This window comes from Myxocyprinus asiaticus, chromosome 11, assembly GCF_019703515.2.
Source record: "Myxocyprinus asiaticus isolate MX2 ecotype Aquarium Trade chromosome 11, UBuf_Myxa_2, whole genome shotgun sequence".
Lineage (NCBI taxonomy): Eukaryota > Metazoa > Chordata > Actinopteri > Cypriniformes > Catostomidae > Myxocyprinus > Myxocyprinus asiaticus.
The window spans coordinates 5,261,361-5,283,810 of NC_059354.1; the positions used below are offsets into that span (position 1 = coordinate 5,261,361).

At 36.7% G+C, this 22,450-nt stretch overlaps 1 protein-coding gene across 2 annotated transcripts in view; it reads right to left on the reverse strand.

Moving 5' to 3' along the window:
- The window catches only part of LOC127448065 (dynein, cytoplasmic 1, intermediate chain 2a-like), an 81,223-nt gene extending 60,027 nt beyond the window's left edge, over window positions 1–21,196 (reverse strand). Inside the window, exons 1-4 of one of the 2 annotated variants that reach the window (XM_051710341.1) lie at window positions 21,110–21,175; window positions 20,453–20,573; window positions 3,754–3,865; window positions 1,028–1,139 (exon numbers count right to left, since the gene is read on the reverse strand). In XM_051710341.1, the coding sequence (XP_051566301.1) occupies window positions 1,028–1,139; window positions 3,754–3,865; window positions 20,453–20,481 (253 nt within the window). In that variant the 5' untranslated portion in view covers window positions 20,482–20,573; window positions 21,110–21,175. Of the gene's footprint in view, window positions 1–1,027; window positions 1,140–3,753; window positions 3,866–20,452; window positions 20,574–21,109 lie in introns of both variants that reach the window. The other variant, XM_051710342.1, reaches the window with a different exon arrangement.
- Between the last annotated feature and the right edge of the window lie 1,254 nt (window positions 21,197–22,450).

Consider the following 22,450-nt stretch of genomic DNA (forward strand, 5'->3'; position numbering starts at 1 on the left):
TTCCTTAGAACCAATTTCATGGTTTGTTTTATTACTTCAACATTAAAAACATCTTTTTGTGAAATGTTTGACTTGAAAACTACTATCTTTCTTTAAAATAAATGACAACCAATACAATATTTTGAATGGCTGAAGTGGGCAAATCCATTTTGGGACCATTGTAGTTATTCACAATTATTTACATTCAGGAAAACACACACACACACACACACACACACACACACACACACTAAAAGAACAGTACACTTCCTATTTGCTCAGCTCTGTATGGGTAGACAATGTCATTTTTTTTTTTTAATGACCAAAATAAACAAACCTTTTAGAACAACAACTACATATAAACTGGAATACTTTGAATATAGATATAGATGTGTATGATATAATCTGTTGATTGTCAGTTTGTGTTGGTCAGATGCTCTAACTTACATAGTTGTTTTTCACCTTAAAATTTAAACAGATTGTAAGGGTTTCAAGTCTGTTTCAACATTTCAGTTGAAAGATCTGTAGAAAATGTAAATAAATAAATATTAAATTTCACCTACTAAGCTAAGCGGTTGATGAAATTACCAAATAAGAGTCTCTCGCTGGTTATCAAATTTACTGTGGAGCACTTCTGCCCTCATGTGCTCAAGCAGTGAAGTACACTGTACAAGTACACTGCTTTCTACATAAGCTGGTAGCACTCCAAAGGAACGTCACTGTTATAACTAACCATAGTTTTAGTATGCTTTACTGTGGTTTTAACTAACCTCAGTTTGCTTTGAGTAACATTTGGGGCTGGGTAAAACACCAGAATCCAAAGCAGGATATATGTAGCTGAGCTTGTTTCTACGTGTCTCAAAACATCAGCCTGGTACCTTGTAAAATTGACTAGTAACAACCTGTACACCCTGACTTCTGGTAAAATGCTTAAAGCCAGTCAATCAGATTAGAGCTTGTGATTTGGGAAAGCCCATGTGCAATATATATCAGACGGCTTGTGGGCATGAGGCTGAACTACAGTGACTCAGGTGTGCAGGTGACCTACCTACAGGTACGTCAGGTGTGATGCCCATACTCTGTAACAGAGCATCGGCCTCTCTACGCTTCTTCTCTAGATCTGAATCCTCCAGGGGAGCGGCCTCTTTCTTCAGCTCCGCCTCAAACATTCAAAACACTCACAGTTACTCAAATGGTAAACACACTTCATTATACAGTATATTTATTACGCTGCATGAAAGAAAACAAACTTTCTATAAATCAACTGTTCGCAAAAAAAAAAAAAAAAAAAAAATAGTAATCTGACACCATTTACTGCAGTCAGGTTGGATGTGATGCTGTGCACATACTGGGAATATGCATTACTAACTAATCACTAGGGATGCACCGAATCAGCTATCAGTCCGACGAGCCCGATCCACATATGATGCTGTGTGCTAGTCATGTTTGTTACTGTCAAGCTCCAAAAATGACATAAAAAAACCCATAAAAAGCACCATTTAAGTTGTTTAAGAAGCTCAATAGTTTAGTTCGCTTTTAACATTCATTGAGAATGGAGCCGGAGGAGCATTTCACCAGAACTTGAATAAGAAGTGAATTAAACTACTGTGATCTAGCCCAAATACAAACACTTACAGAACTTCCTGGAGTGTCAAAACCCTCAAAATAAAAGCCAGTGGTTTTAAAAGTTAAAGGTGCACAACTTAAATATATATTACTCTCATATTATACAATTCTAAAAGTCAATAATACAATTGCAATCAAAATTATTCAACCCAACCCCCCTAGTGTGAATATATAACCTAATATTTGTAAATAGCAGGATTTTTTTAAAATACAGCCATGTCATAATTATCCAACCCCTATTGCATGTAGCTGTTTCTTAAATATGTAAGGCTTCACAAGTAATTGTTTTAAAACAAAATTAAGTCATCAATCTGCAATGGCACTTATTTAAGTTTTAAAATGTAAGTTTAGTGTTGTAAGCAAAAATTTATTTCTATGCAAAAAATGCAATAAAAAATAAGCTGTCTCAAAAGCTAATAGAGGAGATTATTTCATTACACAGGAAAGGTCATGGCTAAAAGTACATTTTCAAGGCACTTTAATTTCCAATAGACCAAGTTGGCAGCACCATTCATACATTTCTTAAATATGGTACAACAGCAACCTTCTTGGGGTGTGGAAGAAAGCAAAACTTCACCAAGATAAATGTTGACTTGAATATTCAAGAAGTAATTAGGAAAGACCTGTGGAGTCCTGGAAGAAGGTTTTGTAGACGTACGACACTAAACTGAAAATGAGTTTTAGACCCATGGGTCAGCAGTACGTCTGGAGTAAGATGACAATGTGATGACAAGGTGATGACAAGAACGACACCATCCCCACAGTCAAGCATGGAGGTGGGTCAGTCCTGTTATGGGGTGTTTTGCGGCAGCAGGAAATGGCTATCCTGACTATGTGACTGACACCATGGATTCTTTCAAGTATCAGGCCATTTTGGCATGAAACATGTGATGCCTTCAATGTGTAAATTGAAGCTCGGTGATCACTGGATTTCCAGCAAGACAATAACACCAAGGATACAACCAAGTTGTCCAAAATCTGATTCAGGGATAGGTCGTGGAATGTCCTTAAATGAGTCTTTCAGTCCATCATTAAAATCCCATTGCAAACCTTTGTTGGGATTTCAAGGAAGCAGTGGCAGCACAGAAACCAAAGAATGTCAATGAGCAGGAAGCTTTTGCTCATGAGAAATGTGTAAAACTTCTAATAGTGAGGTGTCTGAAGCCTGAGAACACTTACCTGAAACATTTATTTGCTGTTATTAAGGATAAAGGATACTCCACAAATGATGGACTTTGGGTGTTGAATATTTTTGACTTTGGGGGTTGAATACTTTTGACATGACATTTATGGAGAGAATTAGTTCTTTTTTATTTTAACATTTGGGTAAACTGAACTCTTTTTTCTCAAAATCACTCAAATATGTATTAAAAACTTACTTTGACTGTTTACTGAGGTTTTAGTTGATGTGTTTTAATTCACATCACCAGAATGTATTTCTGGTCAGGGGGGTTGAATAACTGTAATAATCATTTATTATTATCATCATTATTATTTGTTTACAAAGATTTACTGTTCATATTGCTGCTGCATTATCTAGTAAACAATAAAGTTTTTCTTAATAGACTATACATCTCTATTGAAATAATGTGTAGTTAGAGGTTTGTGTTTCTTTACATATAAAAGAGTACCCCCAGTTAGTTCCACAAAATGCGGTAAACATTTTCTGAACTGATACACACTGGTTTCGGATCTGGATCGGTATCAGAATCTGATCAAAAGAGAAAAAGTGGTATCGGTGCATCCCTACTATTCAACTTGTTATAGTTCACCAAAAAATTTAAATTGTGTCATTGTTTACTCACCTTCATATCATTCCAAACCTGCATGAATTTCCAATCCATATGACTACACCAATGGTTTTTGCACATCTCATGCTTACTTGTGACTTGATACATTTAAATGTTTTAAATTGAAAGCAGGCGTAAATGAGATTTGAGAGCTACAGCAAAGGGCAAGATTATCAGTGAATGACTAATTGCCTATTTTTTCTAATATAAAGCTTTCATGAAATTCCATGGCAGGAATAAATTCAAGCGTATTTAGAGTGACATGAGGGTGAGTAAAGGATGACAGAATTTTCATTTCATTTCTGGGTGAACTGTTCCTTTAAAAGAAAGTAAACAGTAGGGTGTTGTGTGTTTTCACCTCTTTTTTCTTGCGCTCCTCCTCTTTTCTCTTCTTCTCCTCTCTGATCTGAGCCAGACGCTGTTTCTTTCTCTCCAGCTCAGCTTTCAGCTCACTTTTATCCGACATGATGCTACACACATCACAGACAAAACACAAACAAAACAAGTTAATGTCAGGACCCCAGAACCTTGTAAAGTTTCCCAGGGTTTTTCTTGTATAGGCTATTATTTAGGGACAATGTCAAAGGGCAGGAAAAATGGCCCGTCGCTTCAACAACAGCTCTCCGCAGATGTCTTTAAATAGACAGTGGTCTGTGGCGGATGCCAAAGGCAGTTTACATCAGAAGTTTCTTATCACACTATCTGTCACTGACTCCAAGAATTCTGGCACTGTTTTATAAAAGTATGTGCTTTTACCATGATTAAGGTGATTTTGGGCACAACACCCACTACATGTGGTAAATTCACTGTAATGCACAACCTCAGGTGGCTTATTGCCTTAGTTGCATCCTCAGTAGCAAACAGTAAAACATATCTAGAAAGACACACAGCTGTGGAGAAGAGAGAGAGAGAGAGAGAGAGAGAGAGAGAGAGAGAGAGAACCCTTTCACCTGGTCTCAGGACCCTGACTGTCGCCTGTCTGTCAGCCCGTCTTCGCCTCTTCAGACAGATTAACTGGATCCTCGCTTCAGGAGTCACGTTTGTCTCCCTACACACTACATTAATCTGTCTTTTGTCAGCGACCAGCACCTGACTCTCTCCACTGATCTGAGCAAAAAGACAGCTCTCTACAGCTCTTAAATGAACAACGGAAAACAATCAGTTGAACCGTGCACTTGAAACACAAAAAAGAAAGAGCCTCGGTCCTCCTAACCTGGTCAGCACTCTGACTGAAGATTAAAGAACAGAATTATTCTTCACTCCAGCTTTTCTTGCCATCTGCTTGAGTCCTGATACATCACACAGAAGCTCGTGATCTTAAGGAGTTCACAGCACAATGTAACCACTGTTCAGAGAAGCACATAGCTAACTGTTTATACAGAGATTATAACCGGGTCACAACGAAAACATATATGCGAAGACAATATAGAAAATAGAGCAACACAATGACTTTGATACTCAATTTTTTTAAACATAATTACCACATACATCCTCTCTGATCTAATGTAGCATTATTTGGTCTTCATTTTAAACAGTACATCAATTGTTTTATCATTTAAAATCTTTTTGTGAAACGGTTTGCTTGAAAAGCATGCTTGAGCAATCTTTCTTCAATGGCATGACTATTAAATTATTACACAATTTACACAATACAATTACTTTAACACACACTGAACATGTTTTCAGTTATGGTTCAAAGTCATTTTGATATATTTTTTAATTATATTCTGGGGCTTGAAGTCAAAAATGTCATGCGGTGTAACCATCTGAAGACAAAATCTGAAAGTCTTATTGAAAGCTGAAATTCTTGGAAAAAAAGAAAAAGACATTTGGCATTAAAATAATCCTTTATTATTATTTCTTGAAAATATAAAAATGTTTAATTTAAAATATTATGAATATAATAACTTTTGTCCACCAAATCAAAAGTGGTGAAACCAACATGTAGTTCACCATTCTGTTGTCATATGACAAAAAAAAAAAAACATGAAACATTGAGGATCCCTTTAGACCCTCATGAAGGGTGTGAAGTTTAAAAAATTAATTGTCATACATCAATATTTTGACATATTTATGAAAAGGCACATTTTGTTGATGTCTGAGAAAAACAATATTCTTGACTTAAATTCATGACATTCGTAAAAAATTCTTTGCACTTTGAAAAATACGGCCCCCTATTGGGCCAGTAGAAAAAATCCTTAGCGTTGAGCCCTGTAAGTACTTAGTTAATGGTCTGAATACTTATGTCAATGCGATATTTCAGTTTTTTTCTTTTTAATACATTTGCAAAGTTATCAAAAATCTGGTTTTTGTTTTGTCATTATGGGGTATGAAGTGTAGATTGATGTGGAAAAAAAATAATTTAAAGCATTTTAGCATTAGGTTGCAACAAAACAAAATGTGAAAAAAATGAAAGAGTCTGAATACTTTCTGAATGCACTTTTGCAAAGTTAAAATCTTTATACATTATTAAACATTATCTTGACTTCCTCAAATGTCCCCAAAGGAAGGTTTTGTCATATTTAGCTAACTTTTAGGGACAATTTCCCTCAAACTACAGCTATTCCATGTTTGTCAACAACTCGAGAGCAGAAAAACAAATGACAGTAATTCAGATTACAGGCCAACAGATTAAACTACTGACAGTAATCTGATTTAGATTAACTTCTGCTCTGACTCTCACAGCACAAACAACCAGAGTCATACAGCCTGACAGCACAGATTCAGAGAGAGAGAGAGAGAGAGGTGCCATCTATTTGTGCCATGCATCAACAAAAGATTTTCTCCCCTTTTCTCCCCAATTTGGCATGTCCAATTCCCAGTGTGCTCTAGGTCCTCGTGGTAGCGTAGGACAAATCTCAGTTGCCACCGCCTCTGAGACAGTCAATCCGCGAATCTTATCACGTGGCTTGTTGAGCGCGTTAACACGGAGACCTAGTGTGTGTGGTGGCTCACGCTATTCTCCACAGCATCCATGCACAACTCTCCATGCGCCCCACCGAGAGCGAGAACCACATTATGGCGAGCACGAGGAGGTTAACCCAACGTGACTCTACCCACCCTAGCAAGCGGGCCAATTGGTTGCTTAGGAAGCCTGACTGGAGTCACTCAGTACAACCTGGATTTGAACTTGCGACTCCAGGTGTGGTAGTTAGCGTCTTTACTTGCTGAGCTACCCAGGCCCCCGCATCAACAAACTCTTAAAACGTACAAGTCACTATTAAAAAGCAAAAGAGTAAAACATATGAACCAAGCTCAACAAGATTGAGGAAGCAGTTGATCAAAATTAAAACTAAGAATTTAGAACACAAAAATTTAAATAAGTCCAGAAAAGAAGAACAAATTCCCATCGGTGACCCAAATACCTGGATAGAACATTTTGGAAACCTTTATACACAAAGTGAACCAAACCCCACCCCAAAAATTCTGACCTCCCAACTATATAATCTGGAATACACAATAACGTGTCAATTACATAATTTGGACACCCCCATAACACTGAAGGAACCGATACCACTTTTTCTCTTCCGATATCGGAAATCTCAGTATTGGTCGATACTAGTGCCCGACCGATATATCGGTCGGCCAATATTATCGGCCGAAATTAGCCTTTCACCGATATATCGGTATCAGCGTATATTTTACCAATATGAAAACTTTTTTTCAGAACATATAATGCAGAAATCAATGCTTTAGAATTGGTGTCATTACTTAGTTTGTCCAGCAGAGCGAGCTCCGACTCCATTGTTTACAGAGCTGGCTCTGAACTGATGGTGGCTCTGCAGTCAGGGTGGAGTTCAGCTGACTCTTCACGGTAAGATTAGTTTGTGAAATACATACTGGAAAGTTAATAAACACTGACATTCATTTTTCATCATTTTTCCTTTTCAATATTACTAATATAATGATAACCCTGTCCCTGAAAACCATGTCACTCATGTCTGTTTGCTGTTAGCCAGCTATAGTTTGTCAGTGCAGTCAGTAGTGTAGCAGATTGAAAGGTAAGCATTAGAGCATCTTTTTGCAGCTCAACAGACAACGGTGCAGTGGTGGATTGTGTCTGATTAGTGTTGATTTCATGCCACGTTGTTACCTAGTTGGTGAGACACAATGCTGGAAAGTAAAATAAACAACGTCCGTCTTTTACTCTCTGTGACAACGAGCTTATAGCTAACTAGCTAATCACGTAGCTACTTTCATTGTTGTCATCTGAGTGGAAGTTAATGAGTAAACATGTATTCACTAAACTGTTTTGTTCAGGATTCACAGTTTGGTACCCCTTCAACTGAACATTTCCAGTTGTGTCATTTATAAAATGTAATATTTAAAAGTCTGGTTTTCCACTGTTGAAAGTTTCCCCTGAACTTGTATTGCAGAATAAGGTGTAACACCGCTGCCTCTGTTTATCTTGACTCGGCAGGTGTAAATGCCAATAAGTGACTGGCAGTATTAAAATAGTCAGCATTTGACTGATACTAAACATACAGTACTGATGTTTATTTAGCTATTTATTGTATTTTTATTTATTCTTTATTTTAATGGTCAGCATTTGACCGATACTAAGCAGTAATACTGATGTTTATGTAGCTATTTATTGTATTTTTATTTATTCTTTAGTTTAATGGTCAGCATTTGACTGATACTAAGCAGTAATACTGATGTTTATGTAGCTATTTATTGTATTTTTATTTATTCTTTATTTTAATGGTCAGCATTTGACTGATACTAAACATACAGTACTGATGTTTATGTAGCTATTTATTTTATTTTTATTTATTATTTATTTTAATGGTCAGCATTTGACTGATACTAAACAGTAATACTGATGTTTATTTAGCTATTTGTTTTTTTATTTTTTTTATTTTAACAGTCAGCATCTGACTGATACTAAACAGTAATACTGATGTTTGTTTAGCTATTTATTGCATTTTAGATTTATTCTTTATTTTCTCAGTGTTCATTTCTAAAATTTGTTGACAAATGTATAATAATAATGTCAAATATTCTTTGATTAAAAATATTTAAGAAAGCAGCCTTCTGAGTACCTTTGCATAGTCATATCAGTGCAAAATCAGTGAAAAATCCACATAGAAAAGGTCTGTTTTCATTCCAGCTCAAAAATTAGATATATCGGCCACCATATCGGTAATCTGTGAATTTTCCCTCTCTAAAATCGGTATCGTCTCAAAAAACCCATATCGGTTGGGCTCTAGCCCATACCGATCCAATACCAGTGTTGCTGTTTTTTTTGCATAATCAGTTTAGAATATCTGTTATAATATTATTGTGTGGAACTAACTGGGAGTACTCTTTAATATGTAAAGAAACACAAACATCTAACTGCACATTATTTCAGTATAAATGTACACTATTATTAACTAGAATACTGGATAATGTAGCAGCAAAATTAACAGTAATTCCAGTATGTCTTTTTTTTTTTTTTTCAAACTTGTATCTGGACTTTAAAGGATTCAGATCTCTTTTTTGTTCAGTTTAGTTGTAAGATATCAGCTCACTTTTCATTCACACAGTTATTTTTTGGAACCCACTCAACTTAAATATTATTATAATTTGTAAACAAATGATAATAATAATATATTATAATAGTAATATATAGTAAAACATCTCAATCGTGCACCTTTAACTTTTAAACCCTCACGCTTTTATTTTGACATTCTGAACTCCCCAGGAAGTCCTGCATGTGTCAGTTTGTAGGCAAGTTCACAGTAGTTTAATTCGCATCTTATTTAAATTCTGGTAAAATGCACCTCCAGTGTCATTCTAAATGCATATTATAAGTGAACCGAACTATTGAGCATCTACATCTGAGATGTTGTTCGTGAGTAGTGCTCAAATATTGTGCACCCCTGTGAAGGCTAAAAATAGTTGTGAGTACATCACCAGCCTGTGCGTGAGTTTGTGTGAACAGAGCAACACCATTCACTGGCGCTGCGCATACTATATATTTAACACAGCCTTTTGTGATTCACAGAGCTATCGCACATCTTCAAGTGGCTTTGAATAAAATGCACGGGTCATATGAACTGCTTTAATGGTGTTTTTATGGTTCTTTTATGTCATTTTTGGAGCTTGACAGTAACGAACATGACTAACACACAATAATGGATTTGGATCGGGCTCGTCGGACCGATACACGATCCATTTAAAAACGTCAGTATCGGAACCGATACCGATCCAGGTATTGGATCAGTGCATCCCTAGAGAAAAGATCAATACCCTCAACAATTATTTTTTTTAAAGAAATAATATATTGTGGCACATATGGAATATGCAATGAGATGTTGAAACATAGTAGCCCAAAAATGAGAGAGGCCATTCGCAAATTATTTAAATCAGGACACTCCTTTTCTTGAAAAAGAAAATCAAAATCACCCCAATCTTCAAACTAGGTGACAAATTTAACCCAAACAACTACATGGGCTTTACAGTGAGCAGCAACCTTGGCAAACTATTCTGCTGTATTATAAATGACAGATTAGTCCAATATCTTCAAGAAAACAAGACTTTACACAACTGCAAATTGGATTCATGCCAACAATTGATCATATATACACACTGCACACACTTTTACACAAACATGTACACCAAACAAAACAAGGTGAAACATTTGGCTGCTTCATTGATTTTAAAAAGGCCTTTGATGGACTGTTCTTAAAACTGTTTCAGAGTGGAATAGGAGGAAAGGTTTATGATTTAATTAACGACAAATACAAAGGCAACAAATGCTGCATTAAAATAAACAACAAACAAACTGAATATTTCAGCCAAAATAAGGGAGTTCATCAAGGCTGCAGTCTAAGCACAACTTTATTTAATATTTATACGTATAAATGAATTGGCCACAACGCTTCAAAACTCTTCTATCCCTGGACTTACTTTAGAGGACAGCGAAATCAAATGTCTTCTAAACGCAGATGACCTACTGCTGCTCTCACCTACTGAGTGATTATGTGAAAGACTCCCAATTCTAGAAAATTACTGCAGTAACTGAGCCTTACCACTAAACATGGACAAGTCAAAAGTGATCATTTTCAAAAGAAAAATCATCTTTAAGACAATATGTTTAGGGGTCACCGCAAATGGCGGAGTAGACGTGCTATCGCTGAGCTCCGGTGGAACCTTTGAGTTTTTTGGTGTATCAGCCTCAGTAATAACCCTAAATTGCATCATAGTTGTGGAGGGTGTACGTGATGTACACTCACTTAGAAAAAGAAGACCGCTAATGTTTCCTGTCTCAGAGCTGAGTGCGCGCTTCACCCTCAAAAATGACAGAATTGACAATGGCTGCTTGCGAGGTCGGATTAAAAAGAGTCTAGACGTGGCCCTTGAGAGGCTGGATGATTTGGAAAATAGAAACAGACGGTGCAACATCAGAATAATTGGCCTGCTAGAGGGTGAGGAGGGTACGAACCCAGTTTCGTTTCTCAAATCCTGGCTATCTACTCTGTTGAACATCGACTTTAAGAATGGCCAGGTGAAGATTAGGGATGCACCGATCTGATACCTGGATCGGTATCGGCTCTGAAACTGAAGCTTTTAGACGGATCGTATCGGTCTGACGAGCCCAATCCAAATCCGATACTGTGTGTTAGTCATGTTCGCTACTGTCAAGCTACAAAAATGACATAAAAGAACCATAAAAACACCATTAAAGCTGTTCATATGACTCGTTCATTTTATTCAAAGCCACTTGAAGATGTGCGATAGTTCTGTGAATCACAAAAGGCTGTTTAATAAGTAAATAAATAGAATGCGCAGCGCGTTATTGAATAGTGCTGCTCTGTTGACGCAAATTCACGCACAGGCTGGTGATGCACTCGTGGCTATTTTTAGCCTTCACAGCCGTGCACAATATTTGAGCGCTACTCAAGAACAACATCTCAGATGCAGATGCTCAATAGTTCGGTTCACTTATAATAGGCGTTTAGAACAGCACTGGAGGTGCATTTTACCAGAATTTGAATAAGAAGCGAATTAAACTACTGTGAACTTGACTACAAACAGACACTTACAGGACTTCCTGGAGAGTTTAGAATGTCAAAATAAACACGTGAGGGTTTAAAAAGTGCACAATTTAAATATTTTACTGTTGTATTTAAAAATAAAATTAAAAGTCAATATTAATAACAATTCATTATTATTATTATTATTATTGTCATCATTAGTATTTGTTTACAATTTATAACAATATTTAAGTTAAATGGGATCCAAAAAATAACTTTGTGAATGAAAAGTGGACTGATGTCTTACAACTAAATTGAACAAAAAAAGAGATCTGATTTCCAAGAGACAAGCATTCGCGGCACCGCAAGTGGAGAATTGGCTTTGCGATGATCAACCCAGTGATCCTGAAGGTGCAATACGAAGGCGGCAAGCTCTTCAAACAGCCTAAAGATGTTGAGGCTTTTCTGACGCCCCTGCCTACTACAATATCCACCTCCACTGGCCTCTCAGCTCAGCTAGACAGGACTGAGCAAATCTAACCAGGTCGATATTTGATTTAGGGTCACTTGTGTGTAAAAACTAAGTGTTACAACCAACAAGGGTTGTGTGGTTTACCGGTACTAACAAAGTATCGTGATACCAAAAACATTTTAACGGTACGATATCATCTTGTTGCTAATTTTGGTACCATATTACAGTATGCTGTCATTAGCAAAATGATATGAGATGTGACAGTTTTAAGATTAAATCAATGACAATTTGAAAATAAAAAAATGTATATGGCCAAGTGTGATCATTAAACAGCAGAAGAATGTAATTAATTAAATATCATAACAGTCACATGTGCTGCACACTACAGAATGAACAAGAGGTGCCGCTCTGCTTTGTCATATGATTCCCACACACACACACACACACACACACACACAAACACACACACACACACAAACACGTGCACGCATGCTCACACACTCACAAATGCAACACACACTACTGGTGCTTAATTTACATGGAATGTGTTTAGAGTATAAACGGCTGTTAACACTTAAATGAACTCCTCCGGTGCAGCTCAGAGATTTCAGCTCGAGTGTCACGAAGGGTGTATCCCAGCATTAATGGGAAGCCTGATATAACACTGTCAAAAACAGGAAGGACTCAAAAGTCTGTTAAATTAAAGTCCCGCTTAAATGAAACCAGATTCAACTGGATGCGTGAAATTGAAGACAGAAAAATATAACTACTGTATAAAAATTTATTATTCAGAAAGTAGAAATAATACTCATAATAACAATTATATAATATTAAATGATTGTTTTATTATTAGTAGTAGTATTAGTGCCCAAACACTGAAAGTGCAGAGGCCCTATCATCCTTCTAAGGATTATTAGGGCCCGAGCACTTAAAGTGAGGAGGCCCTATTGTTCTTCTAAGGATTATTAGGGCCCAAGCACTGAAAGTGTGAAGACCCTATTGATCTTCTAAGGATTATTAGGGCCCAAGCATTGAAAGTGCAGAGACCCTATTGTTCTTCTCAGGATTATTATTATTATTAGGGCCCAAGCACTGAAAGTGCAGAGGACCCAAAAGCAGAGTTGACGGTTCAATGGTTTTATTAACAAAGTTCTCGATGTCAAGATCCTTATCAGCACCCGGCGCTGGCTCAGAAGGCTGAAATCCAGCAAGCCGCAATGGGCTAGTGAAGGGTGTGTTCGTATAAGTGTGTGCATTGTGGAAGTCAGGAACAATCCGAAGAGAGTCCATTGAAGCTGGTGTGGTGTGAAGCAAAGCCCAGATGATATACTCCAGAGACGCGGGCAGAGACAGAGGAATCCTCCTCCACATGAACTGGGCACAGAACTGGTGAGGGCGATGGAAAACAGGAAGGTAACCGCACCTCTACAGACAGGCAAACAACAGACACACGAGCACACTCCAACTATATAAAAGAGAGCACCGTTAACATGACAGTGAACATAAACGGGCAAAGAATGAGGGGAAACACAAGGAATAAGTAGGGAGTGCAATCAGAATGAAGCAGATGGTAATGGGAGAGTAAATCATTGCCGTGATCAGCGTCTCCCCAAGATCGATCACCGTTCCCATGGAAATGCTGTTTTTTTTTTTTTCGTTTGTTTGTTTTTTTGCTTTTAATAATATTCTATGGGCGGACATGCATTATTCTAACCTAATTTATGTCCTCATTTGCCCAACATTATTTTAGAGGCTATTTAAACAGTTGTGCGTATGAATAACGAATGCAGACTCAAAAGTTAATGTACTTCATTTATTTTTACAGTGAACAGAGAAAAAAATGCATAAATAAAAGAAATTGAAACCTATTGCCAAACAACTGCAATGAAATTACAAGCCTAAATTACTTCTGTGCTCATATTAAAATCTACTTAAGACTATCTAACACCTAATGCCTTGAATTACATTTGTTAATTTAATTTAAAGCCATTTTAAGGATAAATACAAATGGTACATGACTTCATTACAATATAATCTTTAGATCTACATATTTTTTCAATAAATAATTGTATTAAATGATAGCAAAAATGTAAAATTAGTCAGTTAGCAAAAAAAATTACATTTAAAATTAACAATTAAATATTGACAGACAGACAGATAGATAGATTTATATTTATTAATTTGGCAGACACTTTTATCCAAAGCAACATACATCATAAGTGATTCATCTTAAGGAGACAGTGGTACGAAAAGTGCTGCATTACAAAGTTTCACTAGCATCAGAATAGTAGTATTCAAGACAGATTAGATTGCAACAAGAATATATATATATATATATATACACGTGAATGGTTAAGTGCTCATGGAAGAGATGTGTTTTTAGCCACTTTTCGAAGACAGAGAGTCTGCTTCACAGATGGAGTTGGAAAGGTCATTCCACCAACGAGAGAGATAGATAGATAGATCCTCTGAATTCTCTGAACTTTTAAATACACCTAGGAGATTCATGAGATTGTCACTACATTATGCCAAGACACTGAAGATGCTAAACTGTGAACAGATTTTTGATACATTGAAAGGTGTTGCCATGGCAAGGCATTAAATTAATGTTGAAAAGTGGGAAACAGGAAGTGTCTCCTATCTTCTGTGTGCAATGTGTAATTTAGATCAAAATTGAGATGTATGTTTAGTCTTGGGGGCTAATCACATGGATGTGACTATTTTGGGTTACGGTCACAGCGCCACGACCTGAAAGCAGGAAGTGTGGCTCTTACAACAGACTTTAAAATAGTCCTCTTATATTTACCCAAACTGCTTCAAAATTGTTTAGAATAATGTCAAATGCATGTGTCCACCTTGCACTGTTTTCCAAAAGCCACCATGTGGAAATGGACGCATGGTGCTTGGGCCCGTCATCGCTGCTTGCAGCTATATTTATTATTATTATTAATTTCAAGGTTTTCGGTACTTTTGGGGTACTTCAAAACTCTTGAAATTTTGCACACACATCAGTTGGCCATTAGGGCTAGGCAAGGTTGTGTGTGTGTGTGTGTGTGTGTGTGTGTGTGTGTGGGGGGGGGGGGGGCGGGGGGTCTGTAGTGCCCCCTTGAAAATGTGAATTTAAGGGGAGCTCTGTAGCACACCAATTTTCACCTACAGTCATCAAAATTAGTATGTATATAGTTCTCATCAAACCAAACAAATTTCATATTCACAGTCATTAGCTCCGCCCAACAGGAAGTCAGCCATTTTGGATTTTCTGAAAATTGCAGACTCTGAACTTTTAAATAGTCCTCCTAAGGGTATCACATTTGTGCAACATCATGCCAAGACATTGTAGATGATAAATTTCCAACCGATTTTTGATATTTTGAACGGTGTTGCCATGGCAAAGCAATACATTTATGGTGAAAAATGGGAAACAGGAAGTGCCTTATATCTTCTGTGAACATTGTGTGATTTTGATGAAAATTCAGCTGCATGTTTGATAATGGGGGCTGATCACATTGATGTGGCTATTATGGGTCATAGTCATAGCGCCACCAACTGGCAGCAGGAAGTGTGGCACTTTTAACAGACTTTGAAATACCCCTCTTATATTTACTCAAATTGCTTCAAAATTGTTTAGAATAATGTCAAATGCATGTGTCCACCTTGCTTTGTTTTCCAAAAGCCACCGGGTGGAAAACAAGGACCAGTTGTGCTTGGGCCCAACATCACTGCTATATTTATTATTCTTATTATCATTATCTGTAAGCAATATCACAAATGCAAGTGTTTTATCAGCATGTTGTGATTCAGCCATAGCAGCCTTGTGCCACAGGTAATACAATTATGTTTTCATTAATACTGTGCAGCTCAGTTGTGCAGCGTTTTATTTGACCAAAAATAAAATCGCAATTTTATATATTAAAAATCTATTTTTATTTGATTAAAGCTGTATGTATCAATTTGATTAAACACCATTTGATCATAACATTTAATTAAAACATTAACATGGAATCCAAAAAATTAAAACGGAAAACGCATAATATGTATCTGTGAGACTTTATGCAGTTCTTTTAATCAAGTCATTTTCTGTGTCATTTCATCTAAAATCTGAAGCTTTTTATTTGTTGATTATAGTATTGATTTAGTATCGATACTGAGGTACCAGGGCTGGTATTGTTCCGAAGCCAAAATTTTGGTATCGGAGCAACCCTACAACCAACCGACGTCAAAACTGATACAGGCTCTCGCAGGACTTTCAAACTTGTTATCCACAGTTGGGAGCATTATGCATCATTTAGATGAAGATTGCTAATCCATCCCAGTTCACTCTGAGGTAAAAGACATTTTGGGACCCATTTTTTTCTCTCTTCTTAAAGGTGCAATATGTTTTTCATGTAATATTCGGCTTGTAACGCAACTTAAAAAATGAGCCCTTCCCGGACTTCCTAGGTTGCCTATTAAAGCCTGTAGACTGATTTTCATGTGAAGGGGGCGGGTTGCTTTTGCCGGGAAAATCCAAAGGATGTGACGTTTATGCGCGCTCCCGAGAGCCTTGCCTCAGTGCTTCTCTTCCACTATTCAACAGCGACAACAAACTGCAACACTTGGTAACGTTATCTTAGAGATGGAATCCAGCAAACGTCCGGCTCCCAGCACAACACCGACTCCTTCACAAACTCAGAATAAGCCCAAAAAAAAAATACAAAATAAATAAATAATAAAAAAAAGAACATTCCTGTCTGGCTAAGCGGAAACGTGATCATGGTCGAGCGAAAACTAGAGTGAACATCAGCAGGGCATTTGATTCCTGGAGGGACCTTCATTCGGTTTTGGGGATCAAAACCGACCCTGAATTGGCATTCTTCTTATTGGACAGGTAAGCTTACATAACTGCAAAGCAAGCTTCGTAACTTTCAAAATAATTTCAACGATCTTCTCTTTATACTAAAAGTCAGGTATGCTGATTCACAGTAACTGACATAATGTTAATCTGTAATTATTCAGCAAGGTAAACTACAATAACACATGAAATGAATGCTAGACAATGTTCAAGATAATGCAAAAAGCTCCATTCATTAGTGTAACGTAACTTGGTTATACAGAAAAAATATACAATCTATTATTATAAAACAATAGCGCATCGATATATTAAAATGTCATTATTAGACAAAATGTCTATTTTATAAACAGCTACTGTCATCATCCACCAAATTTAGCTAACAGCTATTGATGAAGCTGGCTAGCTAGCTAACGCCGACATTGACTGCATTTATACGATAGCCTATGTAACATGCAAAGAAAAGTGATTACTTCAAACTACAGTCTCGCATAGTCAGACCTCTATCCACACTTTGTTTTAGGCCTGTTCCAGCGCTGAAGAGTCAAATATAATATAGTCTCAAAGTTTGTAGTAAAACAATCATAACTGTGTAATTTGTCATCATTATGCTGGTGAATCACATTCAGTCTCTTTGTTTTGTTCCCTATGGAGTGCGCGTGATCACGAGCTACAGGTTGCAGTTCACTTAACGGCCACAGGTGTCATTAATAACAAGGGTTTCTGAATCTTACATACTGCACCTTTAAGACCCAAGATGCTCAACTGCAGTATTTGCATGAGGGAGGGGCTCGGGTTGGTTGATGTATCACTTTCTTTGTAATGAGGTTGATGGGGGATGTTTATAAAAGGACTGAACAATTAAACTAAAGGGATTTCTTCCGTCGCAAGCTACATTACCAAATACAGCAGTGACACTTGTTATCTTTTTACCTACTGTACTTACAGTAGTACTACTGCTTGTTCATTGTAATACCTGGTCCAGCAATATTTCCTATGATTATGGGATGCTTAGTTTGCTACTCGTTGGAGTAATACAGACCAGCGTCAGACTGTCTCTACATATAACTCTCTTCATATAATAAAATGGTATTTTAACTGTAAATAGTTCTTCGTTTATGTTTGGCTTGCAGGGTAACTTACTTTCACGTTTGTTTACTTCTTTTTTTCAAGTTTTATTTTCAGGTTTACATATTATGGGTTCTCTTAATGACAAGTTATTGCACAACACTACTTATTTATTTTTAGGCATCTCACACACAGGAGGGCATTGGGGCAAACAAATTTTTCCCCTTACTATGACAGTAAATAATCTGAATCTCTGTAGTTGGAACATGAGAGGTATTCACAGACCAATCAAAAGAAAAAGCTGTTGAATTTCCTGAAAAAGGAATGAGTTCATATTGCATTTTTGCAAGTCATATTTAACGGCCAATGAGCATGTTAAGTTGAAGTGTAACTAGGTTGGACAGGTGTTTTGGTCATCATTTATAGTAAAAGCAGGGGAGCTGCCTTTCTCGTTCATAAATGTATATCACTCTCTAATGTACAGACATGTTCTGATAAGTCCGGGCAATTCATTTTGCTTAAAAGTTTATTGAACGGCGAGTTTATCTTTTATCTTAAAAAAATCTTATAGTTTATCTTTTTATTTATCTATTTTTTTATAGACAATAAAACCCATGGTGTACTCCCAAGCTAATTGAACTGATTTCTGATTTTGGCTCAGACTCTGGTTATAATATTAACTTCTCCAAATCCAAAGCAATGGCACTAAGTAATGTTCACTCCACAGATTCTAAAGTCTCTTTACATTTTAAACTGTCACCTTCTGGATTCGAATACTTGGGTATAAAAATGTCACCAAAATTGGAGTGCTTATACCAAATAAATGTTATTCCAGTTATTAAATCTATTAGGTCTGACTTAGACAGATTGTGCAGCCTACCACTATCATTGCTGGGACATATCCATCTTGTGAAGAAGAATATATTACCACGTCTGTTATACTATTTTCAAATGTTACCTGTTTTACTACCCAGCAAATCCTTGAAACAGATGCGTGGCTCTGTTATTTCTTTTATTTGGTGAAAGAAACGACCCAGACTGAGATATAGTTACCTTTCACTACCTAGCAGACTTGAAGGATTAGCAGCTCCCTTGTTTAAGTTTCATAAATTCTCTGCCCAGCTCTGATTCATCTTGGAGTGGTTCATAGATGACCCCAATTCTACTTGGGTTAGCGCCGAAGCGGCAACTCGTGTCTGTCCCCCTTCGTAAATTCTTTTATATCTCATTCACAAAGTTGTCAGATCTCACTAAAGGCAACTTCATTTTAAAAAATATGGTTAAAATGTGGATGCAAATCCATAAAACCATGGGCTTCTACACACATCTTTCATTGTTAACATCAATACAAAACAACCCAGACTTCCCTCCTGGGATGAATGACGGGCTGGTACTATGGAAGGAAAAAGGCATCTGCGTTATAGGGGATGTAATAGAAAACGAAAAGATAATTATTGCGAAATGTAATATCAATAAAAAGAACTTTTTGACATACCACCAAATATATAGTTTTATATCTAAAAGTCTAAAGCAATACCCTGGTGGTTTCAGTTCTTCCCAATTAGAAGAACAGCTGAATAAAATTCCAATGCCTCATTCGGCATCCAGGCGGTTTTATAACATTCTCATGAATTTCCACAAAGGTAATGGGAACAAGGCCAGAGAACTGTGGGAGAGTGATATTGGAGTGCAGTGTGTGAGATACCTTCTTATCAGATAACTCAGACTGTGAAATGCATTTTACGATTCTGCACTGCTTACCTATCACTCCAAGTTTAAAAAATGAACCGAAATTTGTCTAGTCTTTGTAATAAGTGTAAAGCATCGGAGGGAACCCTTATTCAATGCTTTTGGAGTTGTGGAAAGATTCAGCACTTCTGGTCCCGTGTTCTTTTGGAACTGGAAAAAATATTTTGCTGTCCACTACAATTGGGGCCAAAGGCCTGTCTAATAGGAAGTTCTCAGGAATTCCCTTCTAAATTACAAGGTACTCATCTGCTGCTAATTCTTTTGCACTGTGTCTGCAAATGTATTCTCATTCTAAGGATCAAGGGCCAAAGCCCCTCAGTAGTTCAGTAGATAAACATAGCTAAAGGGCTCAATGCTTATGAGGCCTTTTCCACTGCATTAAAGGGTAAACCTTTTAAATTCTATAAGACTTGAGACCCTTTCTTTAGATATTTGGGGGTGGACGAGGCACAAATATTGTCCATGAGAATCCAGACAGTTGCATGGAGAGGTTTAAAGATGAAAGACAGAGTTTTGTGCCATCTATGTTGTACACAATCCATAAATATGTTTGTTCTGTATTATTATTATAATGTTCTGATTTAATTTATCTTATTTTATTCATTCATTTATTTATCCTTTTATTATTATTATTTATATGTAGTAGTAGTAGTAGTAGTAATGTTACTCAGTTAAATACTTGATTGGTTTTGTTATAGTTTATGTTTAAATATGTCTTTATAAGTCTTAGACTGGAGAAGCTATATAAAATGTTTGTACTGATATGATTTTCATTCACCCCGTCAATGCCAAAGAAAAATAGCAATGAAAAAAAAAAGACAATATGTTTTTAGACTTGGGGGGAAAATCTTTGACAGTGAAATCTGGGGCCCCAAATATAAACTGAATTATGAGTCCTTGGACAAAATTCCAGTTGAAATTTTCCACTTTGACTTTTGTAAAAACATCCTGGGAGTTTAACAGAAGTGCTTCTGACCTGGGCAGATTCCCTCTCTTGACTGACATTCATAAGAGAGCCAGTAAGTTCTGGTTCCACCTGTCAAACTCTTCCCCAGATAATCACCATCACTGTGCGTTTATACACAGAGCAGCACACCCTGAGAGCGAACATTTTAAAGTATTTAGTGAACAAACACCAGCTAAATTCATCAATTCAATTCAGTCTGGCTGTAGAGACGGGTCGACAGAGCTGGAGACCCAGAGAGAACAGACTGTGTTCACACTGCACTCAAGGAGTCATAGATGAACTACACTGAGTGCAGTTAATATGAGAACATTAGAAACACACTTTTTTAATTTACTGTTACTCACTGTTCTCTGTAGTTACTTCTCTTTACACTTTGTGCACCTACCTGTATGTACGCTTATTAGTATTACAGAATTCTTTGGCAACATTGTATGCATCATGCCAATAGAGAGAGAGAGAGAGAGAGAGAGAGAGAGAGAGAGAGAGAGAGAGAGAGAGAGAGTCTGTGTGAATATTCTCTGACTGACATTAGCAGCACTAGTACAATCCTTCTGCTAGACTACACCCACAACATCACAAGTGCCACACTGTCAAATAAACAGATGATTTGTGTCATTAATGTGACACTGAATATTTTATCTCATGAGAAAGTATGTTTTCACAGACCTGAGGTTGTATATTGCCTGCAGAAAGCGCTGCTTTTGTTGCCACTTTTCAGTTTCCGGGTGCACGGATGCGGAGGCGCTTAACGGGTGCCGGGGAGTATCTAAATGACTGACAGTCAAAACGCGAAAGAGTTTGTCGGAGTAAAAATTACAAGTTAATATAAAAATATTTAAAATTGAAAACCATATTTTTCCCACGTTGTAAAACTGGCTTAGCACAAAAAACACAGTTTTAAACAGAGTTCGAGGTTTTTCTCAAAGACGTAAAATAGCGGAGATAGATTGTTTACATTTAAGTCCCCGAAAATGACATCCACTTTATGCATACTTTTATATTTGCTTATTTCCATATAATATATATGTCTTATGTCTCTTTGTAATTTTCTAAACACGAATGCAATTTGATTAAAAAATTAAAAGCTTAGAAGAATTTCACTGGCCAATGAGAATGAAGAGGTTCAGGTCATATGGTCATGGCTGCTGTCGCTTCAGCCGTTACACTCTCCATTGCTCCCATGATCACAACCAAAGAAATTTAAAACACGACCATCACAAGCAAAGAGGGTTTATTATTATTGTTATTATTATTATTTACTTATTACAAAACCTGAAAGATTTTTTTACACCTAGCAAAAAATACATAAAGAGGAATTACAGAGTGCATAAAACATACAGAGAAATTGCACTGAAAAGAACTAAAAATCAGCAGAGAAGTAAGATGAAAATGAAGAGTTTAGAGAGAGAGTGTGTTGTGTTGTTTCTTACATACTACAGCATCTCAGTCTCAGTATAATATTTTAATGCAATATTGTTATGCAGTGGATGTTATGTTTACTATTTATGCATAGTTCCATGATTATAAATAGATTCATTATAATTATAATATTTTGACGTATGTTCATATGCTCACCTTTAGTAAAACATCTCCATTTTTATTTATTTTTTATTTTTTTTCTGTTAAATGTCCAATATCAGTCATCAGTCCATGACAATGTATAGAGAAACAGCAGGGTCACCAAATCTGACTGAGGTTACCAAAATCTGTTACCCCTCTTTATTTCGGTAACCTCTAATATACTGTCAGATTTGGTACAAATATTACAAATAAATGTATTTCATGCACAAACAAATGATAAAATACAAGTAATTAAGAACAACAATATTATAAAATAAAACACAATGGTATATGGATTGCTTGTCATGGCATGCGTCTTTAAGAAATCTGTTAGCATTAAACAGCCCCGCCCTCTCGACGCACGTGTTTCTCGCTGAGCACGAGCACCGGGCGTGTTCTCACACGAAAACTTACTGAACAGCGACCTCTAGTCACAGATTTCGATAG